Genomic DNA, 14,810 nt, shown 5'->3' with positions numbered 1-14,810 from the left:
AAAGTCACAATCCTCATGAAGAAGGGCATCATGTTCCTCTAAGGTTAACAAGTAGGAAGTTTTCTCTCCAAAACACTGACAATCCAGCTTGGTGCCATCTTCTGAAAGAGATTTTATCCCCTCAATAGGCACAGAAGACTCCTTGTTCAATACTCTAGCTGGAGGATAATTTAGCTCATTTTGTATAATTCTTTGTATAATTCTTCTTTATCTTTGCTTGTTAACTGGAAAATATTCTTCTACTCAGGAGAGACATGGACCTATTGGAGTGGGTCTGGAAATGGCCAGAGAGCTGGAGCACCTCTCCTGTGAGGACAGGCTGAGAGCTGGGGCTGTTTGTAGGAGTAAGGGGAGACCTTACAGCCCCTTCCAGTCCCCAAAGAGGCTACAAGAGCTGGACAGGTACCCTTTACCCCTTTACCAGGGCCTCTAGCAATAGGACAAGGAGGAATGGCTGTAATCTGAAAGAGGGCAGGTTTAGATCAGATACTAAGAAGAAGTTTTTTACGCAGAGGGTGGTGAGACACTGAACAGGTTGCCCCAGAAAGGCAGTAGATGGAATATTTCCATCCATGGAAATATTCAAGGTCAGCTTGGAGGGGGCTTTGAACAACCTGATCTAGAGAAGATGTCCCTGCTCATTGAAGGGGAATTGGACTAGACCAGTAGAAGTCTCTTCCAACCCAAATTATAATTCAATGATTCAAAATATAGTTGGGTGGCATGCTATTTGATATTTAATGCAGTTATTTATATCTGCTATTAGATAGTTGACGAGAGCAGAGAAGACAGAACCAAACTTTTTTTCGAGGTACACAGCAAAGAACAAGAGACAAACCTATTATTCCATTCATAAATATGAATGAAGACAGCCACAGTGTTAATTCCCAAGAGTTTCATTTTGGAAGTACACTAGATTCTTGTTTTACATACTTGAGCATTGAAATTTTAGAAAGAATTCAGTTGAACCAAAAATGTGGGAAATCTATATAAACATAAATATGTACAAAAAGGCCATGAAAAGAAATAGCATGAAGTCTTACCTAGTGCATTTGCTTGCAACAGTAACTGTGGGTTTGAAACTAAATTATTGTTATTGTATTCAGTATTTTTCAAGATACCTAGTAGCTATTCAAACTGAATGTTCTGTTAACTACAAAGAACAGGCAGTGAATTATTTCAGGAGGGGAACAATATAGAGAAATCAATCTGCTCCTTTTATTGGAGCTGTACTGATACAAGTAGAATTAGGTTTTGGGTTTTTGTTGGTTTGTTTTTTTTTTTTAATATTAATTTGAAACCAATTGGTATGGCCATAGGAGTAAGTACAAAAAGCTCTGATGTAAATGAGATGGAAGAAGAAAATCTTAATTCTTCAAGAGAAAACAAAAAAACTTAGAGAAGGAACCTCAGACACCTACAAAATACCGTGTGCAGCTAAGCACTAGGGGACAGAAGGCACAAAAGTTGTGCTACTAAACTCTACTGTTTTGAACAGACCTCTGCCAGAAAGGTTGTTCCCTTTTTACTATGCAACTCTTAGCAGGCTCTCTGCAAAATTCCTACAGAATACCAGCACTTCTACTGGAGAGAAAAAATCCATGGAGGCATCAACATTTAGTTAGTACAGACGTGCAACACTTGAGAGCTGGCCAGGTAGCTGAGCAGCCACATAGACACACATTCCCACTCTGCAATGGCCCCTGCAGTTGGTAAGTACCATCACTGGAGAGAAGGCAGCAGCAGACCAGCTGTACACTCACCCATAGGAAACACAGCACTGAAATTGCTCTCAGACCAAAGAAGCTGCAACAGCACTCACAGAAGGATTGGATGGATGGATGGATGGATGGATGGATGGATGGATGGATGGATGGATGGATGGATGGATGGATGGATGGATGGATGGCTGATATCCCTCCCTACCTGTGTCTCACTTAAGGGCTTGACTTTACACTCCCAGTGCTCTGCCTGCTGTTCTGCATGAACATCAAGCCCTACACAACTAAAGCCACTCAGAAAACGATGCATATTGGCTCACTCTTTTGACTTAATGGGTAACACTGCTCACTGGTAGTCTCAGTATGTGACTAAAAGGGTACTGTATGAAGTATTCTGTATCTGGCAGTATAGTCATAAACTGGAGCACTCCATTGGGAACACAGTACTTAAAATTAATAGAGCAAACCAACCTGCTGGGTGTTCTGGGATAAGCCATAAGGTTTTTCCTCCCACTTCTGCCAAGACTTGACAAGACCTCTGTTAAGTGCATCCCACCAGCCCCAGTACAACAGCTCCCCATTGGGAAGAATATGGCTGTCAGCTGGGGTTTTTCCAAATTAAGTCTTGCAAACAGTCTGCAGAGCTTGTACAACAGTTAAGAGAGCCAGGCATTAAACCAATCTGCCAGCAGAGAGCTAAAGCACACAGTGTGCTCAGTAGAATCTGTGCACAGTAAAGGGGTAATTTCATACTGGTTTTGCACTGAACAATTTGTTGAGACGACAGCAAAGAGAGGCTCTAACCTGCCAAATGATTTCCTGCTGATATTCAGACAGATTTAAAGTTCTGCATTAAGAGCCAACAGCAAAGAGTCTCAAGATGAAGTCAGTGAATAAACCATCAAAAATGTCATTTACAAACACTGCACTTCAACAGAGCAAATGAGTTAGAACTAATGCTAAAGAGATTTGCAGACACTTTGCAAATACAGACACCTAGCCATGTGGCAGCTGAGGACAGGCCTTTTCTGCAGAACATTTGCTTTCTTTAAAGCCTGAAACATTGCAGTACAGACTTCAGACTACTTGGAACACAAAATGAACTTGGTATTTCAAACATGATCATCTGAAAATATTCAGTTACTTGATTCTGAGAAAATCATCCAAATGAATGAGTGTGTTAGTCTCCTTTGGATCACACAGAACTAATTTAAATTTTTTTTTTTACAAACTCTCTCTCTCTGCTCAAGGGGTGTTTGCACAGATAAAGAATTGAGAGTAATTGCCTACATTCAGTTCTACCTCCAATATTAATATTTGTTCATGTGACTGACAATTCTCCCCAGCAATCTTAAAAATGACAGTACAAAAATAACCCCTTTCCACATTTTCCTAGGTGGCTAGATTCTAGAATTTGAATTGACTTTACAGAAATGAGTCTTTACTACACTGAAGTTAAGTTGTATTTCTAGAATCCAGCAAACTATGTGATGCAATTAATTGCTGGAGTTTATTATTATTGGAAAGTTTTATCCAAAAATCTGTGGAGAATATAATTTGTTTTGATTATGTAAATATATGAAGAGATCTTTCATCTTGGAAACTAACTGCCCTGCTTTATTGATGTTCGGTGAAATTCAGTCACAAAATTACCTGTAAATTAGTATACTCTGAACAAAGGAAAGAAAAATACCTAGCAGCTCTGCTTGTAGGAATTCCAAGATGGTGCATGGCCTCACTACATAAAAACTCTCGGACAGAAGAGCGAAGCACAGCTCTCCCATCACCATTCCTATGGAGAACAGAGAAATAAGGAACAGGTCATAAAATCAAAGTAAACTTCAAAAAGAAAGCATTCAGTTTTAGAGTACACAGAGTACCTGCAACTTACCTGGAGTAGGGGGTCTTTCCTGAGCCTTTTAACTGCAGTTCCCACCTCTCACCATGCCTGCAAAAATACCATTGGCTTTCTAACAACAGACCTCAGGTTAACCATGAATCAGCTAGACTGAACACAGAGTTCAATCAGACACTCAAAAAAAAGTCACACCTGTTTGTATATACTCCAATCAAGTGGGCTCTTCCATCCCCCAGCTGGCCTGCCCAGCTACCAAACTGACAAAAATTAAGAGCAAGTTATTGTTCTCTATCATTTATAGAAGTTATACTTGAAACAATACAGATTAAATCTAGGTCCTCACAAAAGACACATGTGCTCACATTAAAATGTTGAACCCTAAAGCTGTACTTCCATACTCACTCCAAAAATGAATCAGAAAACCACAGTAACACCAGTGTTTTTTTTACCTTCCAGCTACAACATACAGCTACAGACCTGTCTTTTTTGTATAATGAGCCTTTAAACCCACATGGCTAGTTTTGGTTTTTTTAATTGGAAATTACAAATGAAATTCTAGCATTCTTCTCCATGAATAATCATAGCCATTTCAATGAAACTTGAACCTTAGTAATCATGATGTTGCAGTGAGGCTCTGTCCTTCTCCACTCCTCTGAGCTATTAGTATTAGATACTAAGAGCTGGCCAGACTGCTGGGGTGCTAATGAAACTCAAGCAGACTCAACAGCTAATGAAAGTTAAAAAGATAATTTGCTTCAGGCATAAACAAAAGCAGAGCAAGTAAACAGGGTACTGTGGAAGGATATTATAGTTCTTCTCCACCTGCAGCGCATTACGAAGAACAAGTCTGCAATCAAACTGTTAGTAAGCACTCATGTACTCACAGGTATCATCCAGGTGTAATTCACAAGGAAAGACCCACACAATTCCACCTGGAAGAACGAGTGCCATACTTACCTGGTGACCCCCATACCTATGGGCCAGTGGAACAGACCCAAATATCACTTTCCCACCACTGACAAACTCCAGAAAATCAGATGATCCTTTGACAGATATATCAAGATCCAAAATATGTTCAAGAACATCCTGGAGAAAAAAAATAATACTTGAATATGATCAAATTGTCAGTGGTAATGAACATGTTTCTCTACAGATTTCACCATTAAAAGACATCTCACAATATGTTTTAAATGCTCTGTTTAAACTATTTATTGAGAAGATGTTTCATGATAAATAGCATATAAATAGTACATGTAATAATAATTTCTACTAATTAGAGAGGAATAAAAAAACAATAGCCAACCTTTGAAACAGCTACAAGACGAACTCTAGATTTAAAAGGTGTAGGATAGACAATTGAAAAAATGCAGTTTCTCACATTACGGACATAATTTTCTTGGATCACATCAACTGGAAAAGGATCTGTAAACATGAAACAGACAATAAATGCTGCATAAAAAACAATTAATCATATTATTCTTAATATGCTTCCTCTTAAGTTCAGCCAAAATGCTTTTAAAACAATTAAAACTTGTAACATTATAACTTTACCAATGTATATTAAGCCTTCATGGAAAGCAAGCCCAAATAAATTTAGGATTTTATTGTTTGGAATTTCTGAAAAGGACTGAGTTAAAGTTCCGCAGTTAAAGAATCTACCAGGGCATTCTAGTTTTAAGATCTAAACCACATCTAAGAATAGATTGAATGGACTGTGACTGGAACAGTCTCAGGGCAGTTTGGTGTTGCACTCAATTATAGACACCCTAAAAGACATCTGTAGGAGACAGGGAAGTTCAGCTTTCCCCACAGCTGAATAATGCAGGGCAACATATTTAAGTCACTGTGCACCAGTAGCTGCTGTGTACAGTCCATATACAGCAATGATCACCACACAACCCAAGAAAACAGATTAATCTTTTCTGAGTAATGTAAACAATGAAGGAATGGGTGAGAAGATGTAGCTCCTGCTGTAGCATACATGTGTACTCTGAAGTTGCGCTTCATTCTTCCTTCAGACCTACTCTGTGTCCTTTTCCATGGCAACAGAGGACAAATATTGTTTTAAAACTGTGTGGTTTACCATCTTTATGAACTTTTCTTGCAACAATCTTACAATTCCATATTAATTATAAAATCCCAGTACCTCATAGACACTGTTTTGCAAAAATTTTAAGTTAGTTAGCATCTCTGGAGCCCTGCTACTAGCCATGTTTCTCACTAACTCTGATGACAGATCCTGTTATAGCCAGCTGCCACATTATTTATCACTGACGATTATTTCTCAATGCTCACGAGTAATTGTATCACCTGATGAAATTAGTTCTGTATTGTTATCATATCAATTAGCTCTATGATTACAAGCAGTTTTGTATGCCCGAGAGCTAGAATGCTTTGTGTACTTCCAGAAATGTGTCAGGTTATCAACTCTGCACTAATACATAACTGGGACCCGGGGTGCGGGGGGGTGGGGGGAAGCTCATTATGACCAATCTAGTTTTAACTTTAAAACTATATTTGACTGTGTGTATCAGGTCTTAGTTACTGCTTCAGGAGCTGCTACAACTCAACAAGCAAAATCGCCGAGCATGGCAGGAGTACAGAGCCCCGGGACAGGGCAGGGCTGGAATACAGAGCCCCGGGACCGGGCAGGACAGCAGGACAGAGCCCCGGGACCGGGCAGGGCAGGAGTACAAAGCCCCGGGACCGGGCAGAGCAGCAGGACAGAGCCCGGGAGCGGGCAGGCCGTACCTAGGAGGCTGTCGGTAGACAGGGCCCAGGCGCAGAGCTCCGCCGCCCGGCGCCGCGGGCACTGACCCGGCTGAGAGCGGGAAGCGTTCGGGGCCGGGCAGAGCCCGCGGGAGCCGCACAGCGCGGCCACACAGCCCCAGGCCAGGCAGGCGGGCAGCCAGGGCCGCCACCACATGTCCCCAGACCTCGCCTTCCAGAGTCACCCACGAACCCAGCCTGAGGTCTCCCGCCCCCAAAGAGGGCGTTGGGCTGCCCGCCCGGCACCGGGCCGGAGGGCGGTGGCGGCGCGGGGCTTCCGCGTCCGGGTCGCGGCGGTGCCGGGAGGCGGTGCCGGCGCGGCGGGGCTGGGGGACACCATGGCCTTGCGGTGGTGGTGGCGGAGTGGCGCCTGGTGCCGCCGGGCGCCGCTGCTGGGCTCCGTGCCGAGCCCCAGCCCCCGCGTCCCGCCGGCCCCCAGCGCGGCGGTGAGTGCGGCGGCGCCGGGCGGGCGCGGAATGAATGGGGCGGGGGGCGCCGGGCCGGGCGGGCACCCGCGGCCGCCGCTCCTTCGGCGTCCCGCAGCCTCCGCCCGGGAAGCGCCACGGCCCGGGGGCGGTTCTCTGCCGGGGGGTCCTTGCTGGGGGCAGGAGCGCGCTCGGTGCAAGGTTAAATTCCGGATTAGGGGTTTTCAGCGCTGGTCAGTGTCTGAACCTCTCGGAGCCGGCCCTAGGTGGGAGCAGGGGATGTGGTTCTCATTATGTGAGATTTTGAAGGCGTTTGTGTGTGTTAGCGTTGTGAGCGGCAACGGGGGCAGTTCACTCACTGCCTTTGGTTTGGAGCTTCTTCACAAGGCCAGGCTGCTGTTCTGAGCCTTGCTGAGGTGCTGTGGCTGTCCTGACCCAGGGACGGTGCTCTAGCGAACGTGTCCAGCATCCCGCAGCAGCCGCTGTTCCAGGGTCAAGCGGCAGTGTGAGGGAGGGAGTCTGTGTGTGCCCGCGCTGAAGGATCAGCTATTTTTAGCAACAGAACGCGGTGAGAGGTCCGAGAGAGCGACTTGGGATGTCTCAGCCATAGGGCCGGACACTGAAGTCAGACAGCAGTGATTGCAGGTCTGTGATGAGTTTGGGCTCTCGCCTTGTCTCCTTGCATGGCCTTGTGTAAGCACGGAGGATGGAGGAGTGCCCTTGAGCCATTACAGGGCTTTTGTTTGTCTCCCACTGTCCAAGGAGAGAGAGGCTTTACTTTAATCCACATCTGAGGAGACGCTGAGGCACGAGGAGCAGGAGCAGGTCTCCTTGAGCATTTATGTGTGAGTTTTTCCAGAGGCAGTTTGGTGAACACGTGGATTGCAGTGATTTTAGGCTGGCTCAGCCCAGCATTGGGCAGGGCTCGGTACTTCCTGGCAGCATTCCCAGGAGCAGAGTAAAAGCTGTACTTCCTTCCTCAACCTGTATCTGCTGGAATCTTGTACCTGGGACTGTGCCTTCCTTCCCCCATGCTCCTGGGCTCTGCCTGCAGGGAGAGATCCTTGGAGAGATTGCGAGATTTGGAAGTTAGGTTCTGGACATTTAGCAGGGAAGATGGGCAAGTGTAAATTATAAACAGCAGGCAGAATTGAAATTGCTTCGGGGAAAACAAGGACATGATTTTCTGTTAGTGTACTGAAACAGCTCGTCCTTTTCTCTGTGCTTTGATTGGTGCCAGGCAGGGAATGTTTGAAAATTGCATCTTGCTCAAGTGCAAAAGCAAGGTTTTATTGGAGCAGCTTTGGTAATTTAAGTGATAAGCCTCCTGGGCTGGGCCAGCGAGGGGAGAAAGTCCAAGGCTGTGGAGCGGAAGAGTCAGTTCAGTGTTCCTGCTGAAGTGTGCACTCGTGTCTCACGTGGTGTGCAAGGGGTTATGAGACTCCCTTTGCTGCTGGGTTAAAATGGAGAAATAGAGCAATGATGATGAGTACTTTTTTTTTATAGTCAAATGTTTTCTGGCAGTTTAAAGTTCTGATAAACTGTCCCTGGTTTTATTTTATGCAGATGTGTCACATTACCCAAAGAAGTTCAACTTTCTCGTTTCCAAAAATATGTAGTATATTTTGGCGGTAAGTTGGAGATTGACATTGTTGTGTAGTGGGTAAGGACATAGTTATTGGGTGAACTGGGTAGTTACACCTCTGAGCTGTAAACTTTGAAGATAAGGTAATTTACTCCAGTGTAGACTGCTGCTGTAGTGCCGAGTTTGAATCTCAGTCGTCTATCCTGGAGAGTAACGGGCAAAGCAAGAATGTTGCAAGAAAATACATACGGTTCACTTTGGGAAAGGAAGCATTAGAAGAAGAAGAAACTTCAAATCCTGGAAACAAACAAACAAATCTCCTAAGCTAAATGCATCTTAATGCATCCAGGTGGAGCTTTCACCTAGGAAAGTTCTGATGAACTTTCCTAGCTACCTGGAAGTACTGATTTAATTTATTATGTTGCTGGGTATACAAAGGAAAAAATATCAAATCTAAGTCAGGAATATTTTTTCAGGAGTTTACCTGAGAGGGAAGAAGGTAACAGAACAGTTGGGTTTCCAGAAGTGAGGGCTCTATCTCCAAATGTAGGCTACACTATCCATGGAGTATTCAAAAGGAATAGATGGAGAGTAAGGTGGTGTTCTGGGTCTCAGAAGATCTGGGATCTGTTAAGGGCAGAGTGTGTATGTGTATTTGCCAGATGCACTTTGCCAAGTCCCAAAGGTTTATGATCATCAATACACAGCTTTTCTGTCCTTGCACCTTACTGTCTGTCTGAAAAAGAGAGTTTTGATGTCTTCATATATTTTAACCATTTGTTTAAATGGGTTGTGAGGGGAGAGGGAGAAAAAGAAAACCTTTCAGATGTTTCTATATGGGGAATCAGGGGAACTTGACTGCTAACAAGACTATTCTTGAAAAACACTGTCACCAGGTTTCATCATACAAGTACATCCCACTGGTGCAGCTGCAGTAAGACAATTAGTGATGAAAAATACCAAGACCCTTTTCAACTTGGTAGAAAAGACTTGAAGAATCTCTATGAAGATATTAAAAAGGTAAGGGATTTTGGTGACTATGGTGGCATGTAATGGTGATTGTTTTTAATAACAGCCATCAGTTTGGATATTTGTTGAAATATATTCATTTATGGATATTTATTGAAGTAATGTTATTTATGTTTATGAACTGCTGTCTGAAACTTAAACTGAAGGCAAATGGAGCATTTCTCATATTTTATAGAACCAGAATGCAATTTTTTCTTCTGATTTGCAGTGCTGAAATGCATCATTTACATTTCAGATTACTCATACTAATTTTAAAAATAACTTGAGCTTACACTGGATGGAATGAATGCAAGCAATAACCATATACATACATACTGGTTTACTTACACTAAACAGACTGACTTTGTGACTTCCATGCTGAAATGCTCTTGTCCTTTTTATAGGAATTGCTGGTCTCTGCAGCAGAACTTAAGGAAATGTGTGATTATTACTTTGATGGGAAGGGAAAGGCCTTTCGACCAATGATTGTGGTGCTAATGGCTCGGGCTTGCAACATTCACCATAATAATTCCAAGTGAGTTGGTCACTTTCAGATACACACATCATGCTTGAAAGTTGTCATTCTTGTCTCTCTGAAAAATACTTTATGAAAATAAAAGGCTCCTCAGTTAAAACCTGAATGTAAGTTCTATCTTGAAGCTGTATTTTTGTAGTTGTCAGTGCAAAAGGAGCTGCTGGGTTTATTACATATTTCCATGTATTAAATTGTGGACTATACTGCACTTGTAAGCAGGGTGGATAAATAATGTTGCTGAATTAATATATTTGTAAAGCTTTTAGTCAATTCTACCTTCTTGCATAAATGCTTTATTAGAACCTTTAATACTCTTTGAAACTATATAGACTTCATGAAGTATTTTCATTTGTAACCAGTCCTGTTCTTATTAAACTCTGGTCACAGGTAAGAAGTTTGCTGTGATAAGTTTGGTGTGAGATTTTTTTTAGTAATTGTGCAGAAAAGCTATTAAAGAGGTGGTATGATTACATTCAAAGCTGTGAGATTTTGAAAACAGTAAGAGTTTTTTTCCCACCCTCTAGTAGCAAGTTTCTACGCTTTATGTAAGATTCTAAGCTAATTAGTCTGGTGTAATCCTTATCATCTCCAAGTTACTTGAAAGCAGTTTTAACTGGGCAGAAGATCATGCTTGGCCTGTATTCTCTATCACTCCTGAGTCTGGCTCGTTGCAAATGCTTCACTCCACACGTTCCTGTCAGCTGCTATGTTTGCATTTTGAGGAAAGATGTTGGCTGGAGTGTTCTCCAGTTGCCTTCCAGCTATGCTTCCAGTCTTGCCTTGTATAGAATTTCAAGTATGTAATCTTTGGTCCCTTTCCAGAAGTGTTTCTAGACTAATTTGTCAGTCTTAAGGGATTTCTCTGAGCTCTTGCACCATTTTCTCTTTGTAGGACTAGTTTAATGCCTTGTTGGACTTGATTAGTACCTCGGAGCATGGCATGTATTTTGTTGCATGGATAACACCTCCCCCTGTAGCCCCTTCTATGTAAATATAATTATGAAGGAGAAGGCAAAACCGAGCTGGCAGCATCCTTTCCTCTGTGTGCCAGTTCCTCTTGTTTTAGGAAAAATTATCCAGGATTAATGAACTTTCCTTCAGCCAGATTCTGTTGTCAGTTCAGGACTGCTTCTTGTCATTGACTCTGAGATAGCAAAAGGAACCATATTGGTTGTGCAAATCCTCAGGGATACCTTTTGCCACAGACTGTCTTAATGTATTCATGAGTGACCTTGACATGAAAAAAACAGGAGCGCGAGGAGGGCGCTTTTTGACGGCAGAGTCATTCTTGATGATCATCCATCTGTGGTGAAATGTAAGGAAGCACAGCAAACCAAAACTTTCTGCTTGAGCTTGTAGGGTCTTAGGTGTCCCATTAGGGCATAACCCCAGTGTGGTTTGCAACCACCTTTGTTATGAAAACCCTCAAAGATATCCTAGCATGCAGCAGCCGTCCAGTTCAGCTACGGGAGTGTGCATCACACTTCCTGAAATCATCAGCGTGCCTGATCCCTGTGCTCAAGATAAGTTAAGTCCAGCTGGCTTCAGGGGTGGATTGCAAGGATAATCATGAAGATTGAAGGCTTGTGGTCTACAAATTTATCAGGAACAGAGTGAAAGAGCTACTTAAAACAAAGCATTATGTTTCTAAGAGAATGGAAATTTAGGAGGAGATTTAACAACAGGGACAGTGAGTTTTTGGGGCATCTGTGGAATCAAAATAATGGTAAAAATAGTTTTTTCTCATTCTAGTGTGTAGCATGAAAAGCTTATGAACAAAATCATGTGTGCAGTGCTGAGAAGGCTGGAACTGATGTCATACAGTGTGGGAGTAGAGCAGTGAATCAAAGAGAGGTAGCAGTAGAAAGCCTGAATTTGCCTATATGCTCAAAGCATATTTGCTGTCTTTTGACATTTGTACATGCTCATGGACATATTCTTGTCCACATGTTATGCTGTCTCAAAACTGTCAGGACCAGTTTTGAGACCTGCCCTATGCCTGTAAGAAGGTACCACATATTCCTGGGGTGAGTGTTTGCTTTGCAGTAGCCAGCCCTCAGCATAAATCCTCTGATTTCTAGATGCCTATGTCATTTGGCAGTGTTTGTACATCTGTTGTGGTTCTAATCAGCACCTCCAAAATATGTTCATTGTTTCAAAGGCCTCCTCAATAACCTGAACTTCCTAGTACAAAGCAGTCTGAGTCACCATCTTTGTCATGTTGCTTTTAGAATGAAATTCTGAGTGGCAAGAACAAAAGTGTGCAGCAAAGGAATGGAATGAAATCTCGGGGTATTTACCTTCCTGTTCTGTGCCCTGTGCCAATTTTTCCAGGCCTGTGATTGTAATTAAATATCCCTTATGTTGATACAAGTCTTCACTGTACTGCTTGTTGGCTGGTGCATAGTAACCAATGCTTTTGAGGGTTGGCAAGGCCATGCAAAAGGAATTTACATTTGTACTGTGGATAGCCAGTTCCTGTGAGCTGATAAAGTTTTATGGGTGTTCTCTTCTCTTTTGCTTTTAAGCTGCTTGAAGCTGGCTATCTTACACCTGCTCTGGTATACATATACTTCAGTTCACATTGATACTATGATTGATTCATTATTGTTCTTTCTTAAAGCAACGTTGTCTCCAGGTGGCAAATGGTTCATCCAACCTTTTTATGTTTGTGTGGAAAATTGTGTATGTAGAGAAGTAATACTGCATATTTTTAACTCTGCTACTCTTCTACAAACCTGGGGGGGAAAAATACTTGCCTTACATTCTGCTTCTCCCAGTGTTTTTTAAAGATGTTTGTCCACTTTCAATTTGTCATTTCCCTTCAAGCATTTTATCATTCTTTTCCTCAGTTAATACTGATTCTTCTCCCAGGCTTGTTTTTCTTTGTTGAGGCTTTGGTTCCCACATGTGAAGAGACTGGCCACAGTATCTGTAGGTTTGTAGGGTGAGCCAATATCCTGTACTGTTCATCCCCAGCATTTTTTTTTAACTTTTGCCTCTGGGGTTTGTATTGCTGATGTTCAGTTTCTGCTTCATCTTGCTGCCATTTTCAACTGTAATATAACTTGCTGGATCCACCATGCTTCTGCCTGCTTTTTCATTTTCTTTTCTTCTTTTCTGCAATTTTTGTATAAAAGGTAATACTTTTCCTTATTTGGCTGTTAAAATAACAATTTAGGAAGGCTACAGGTCCTGATTTTACAAGGCAGTCCCAAGAGACCTCTTTCTCTTCTCCTCCAGAATAGCTGAGATTTCTCAGGAGAATGGAATGGCCAGGTGGCTTTGCTTGCAGGTTAGGTGACATTGATCATTTATGTTTAGGTTTGAATGAAGTGAGGTATTTACTATACCCTCTGCAGGTTAACTGTTTTTCTAGAGTGAGGTCACTTTATTGTGGTCACAATAAGGAAAATGATAGTTTTATAAAGAATTATCTGAATTACTGCCAAAAAGGTGAGTGACTGAAGTGTGTTGCTTCTTTGCTCTTGAAGTTTTAAGTGTTTTAAGTCCCACCCTGAATCTTTAAGTCCCTTGGGCAGTGGCTTTTTGCTTATTGATAGCAACTTTGCTTTGTGTGGGAGTAAGAATTGTTGTAAATAGTTTAAGTTGGGGTCATGCAACCCTCAATTTCACACATCCACTGCCTAGATTTCTTCACATGCCTGTGAAGAGCTTCACAGAATTATCCCTTAGCCTGACAGGACCTAGTGTTTCTGTATTCTCCAAAGTGTTCACAAAGGAGAGTTTTTATTTCTATAGCTACAACCAACAAGAGAGAGGCAAATAAGAGAGGGCCAAAGAAATACAACAATAATAGGTAAAACAGTGAGCACAAAAGTTTGGGGGGGGTGGGTGGGGAAGGGAAATAAATTCATCAGAATAGTGTGAGAAACAAATAAAATGACAGTAAAATAAAATTGAATATTTCCTAAAGATAGAACCTGCCAACAACCTTAGTTCGCTTTTGTTTCCCTCCTCCAAACTGTTGTTGTCAAAAGCCCGTGGTGCCAGCTGCTCTGCAGTTTTCTCTGGTGTTAGCACATGCAGTCTCTGTGCTTCCCCTACTTTGCAGTGCCCTTCTGTGTCACAGACTCTGTTTCTGAGATGGTTGCTTCTTTCAGCCCTAGGGCCTTAGCAGGAGAATGATGCTTGAAGGACTGTGGCCATAGCACAACAATGTTGCAAGTTCTTATGCTCATTTCCTGTCCTTAAACTGGCAGTGTTTACTTACTGGCAAACACACTGCCTCCAAGATTTTTGTTGGAGAGTGTAAATACTGGTTTGTGTGGTTTTGAGTTCAGCCCTCACCATTGTTGGGTGGTTTTGGTTGTTTGTTTTGTGTTTGTTTTGATTTTGGACGGGGATATTTGGAGGGAGACATTTGGGGTTTCTTAACCTGTATGGTCAGCATTGGTTTGTTCAGTGTTCATGAAACAAGTTCTGTAATGGAAAACACCTCAGGATACAGCACATCTATAAAACCTTATCACTGAATCAAGCAGAGGGTCCTATTGAAGAACAGAACATGATTAGTTGTATAAAATATCTGTAAATATACATCATCTCAGGGCCTCTTTACTTTGAGAATGAACTAAAAATGGCATCTTTCCACTTACTGGATTTGCTGTTATCTACTGAGTTACTGCCACATTTTGCTTTTGTTTTGCAGGAGAAGCTGAATGAAAAATGGCAGGGGATGAGAAAGATCCTGGGGTTTGTGTCTTTTCCCCTAAAAGCGGGCATGCACCGATCTAGAATTAGGCTCACAAGATGCATGCAAGAAACAATTGCAGAACTTTTTTTGCCAGCACTGGGTAGAACCTTGCTTGAGACTTTGTGGAAATAGTAGTTTTAAAACCTCTTCAGATGAAATTGTCACATTTTATACAACATTCTGGAAACCATG

The 14,810-nt window shown here is 42.3% G+C and overlaps 2 protein-coding genes across 3 annotated transcripts in view; one reads left to right on the top strand and one right to left on the bottom strand.

The window, feature by feature from the left end:
• The window catches only part of LOC118700873 (protein adenylyltransferase SelO-like), a 24,070-nt gene extending 17,565 nt beyond the window's left edge, over window positions 1–6,505 (bottom strand). Inside the window, exons 1-6 of the mRNA XM_036405454.1 lie at window positions 6,331–6,505; window positions 4,883–5,001; window positions 4,537–4,665; window positions 3,772–3,836; window positions 3,613–3,669; window positions 3,415–3,513 (exon numbers count right to left, since the gene is read on the bottom strand). Coding sequence (XP_036261347.1) covers window positions 3,415–3,513; window positions 3,613–3,669; window positions 3,772–3,836; window positions 4,537–4,665; window positions 4,883–5,001; window positions 6,331–6,505 — 644 coding nt within the window. The remainder of the gene's footprint in view (window positions 1–3,414; window positions 3,514–3,612; window positions 3,670–3,771; window positions 3,837–4,536; window positions 4,666–4,882; window positions 5,002–6,330) is intronic.
• The window catches only part of PDSS1 (decaprenyl diphosphate synthase subunit 1), a 22,213-nt gene continuing 13,906 nt past the window's right edge, over window positions 6,504–14,810 (top strand). The window contains exons 1-4 of one of the 2 annotated variants that reach the window (XM_036405492.2): window positions 6,504–6,794; window positions 8,340–8,404; window positions 9,255–9,378; window positions 9,771–9,901. In XM_036405492.2, the coding sequence (XP_036261385.1) occupies window positions 6,504–6,794; window positions 8,340–8,404; window positions 9,255–9,378; window positions 9,771–9,901 (611 nt within the window). Of the gene's footprint in view, window positions 6,795–8,339; window positions 8,405–9,254; window positions 9,379–9,770; window positions 9,902–14,810 lie in introns of those variants that run through there. The other variant, XM_036405500.2, reaches the window with a different exon arrangement.

Source organism: Molothrus ater, chromosome 1, assembly GCF_012460135.2.
Source record: "Molothrus ater isolate BHLD 08-10-18 breed brown headed cowbird chromosome 1, BPBGC_Mater_1.1, whole genome shotgun sequence".
Lineage (NCBI taxonomy): Eukaryota > Metazoa > Chordata > Aves > Passeriformes > Icteridae > Molothrus > Molothrus ater.
The sequence above is the reverse complement of the archived record's forward strand: the minus strand, read 5'-3'. Positions and strand labels throughout refer to the sequence as shown.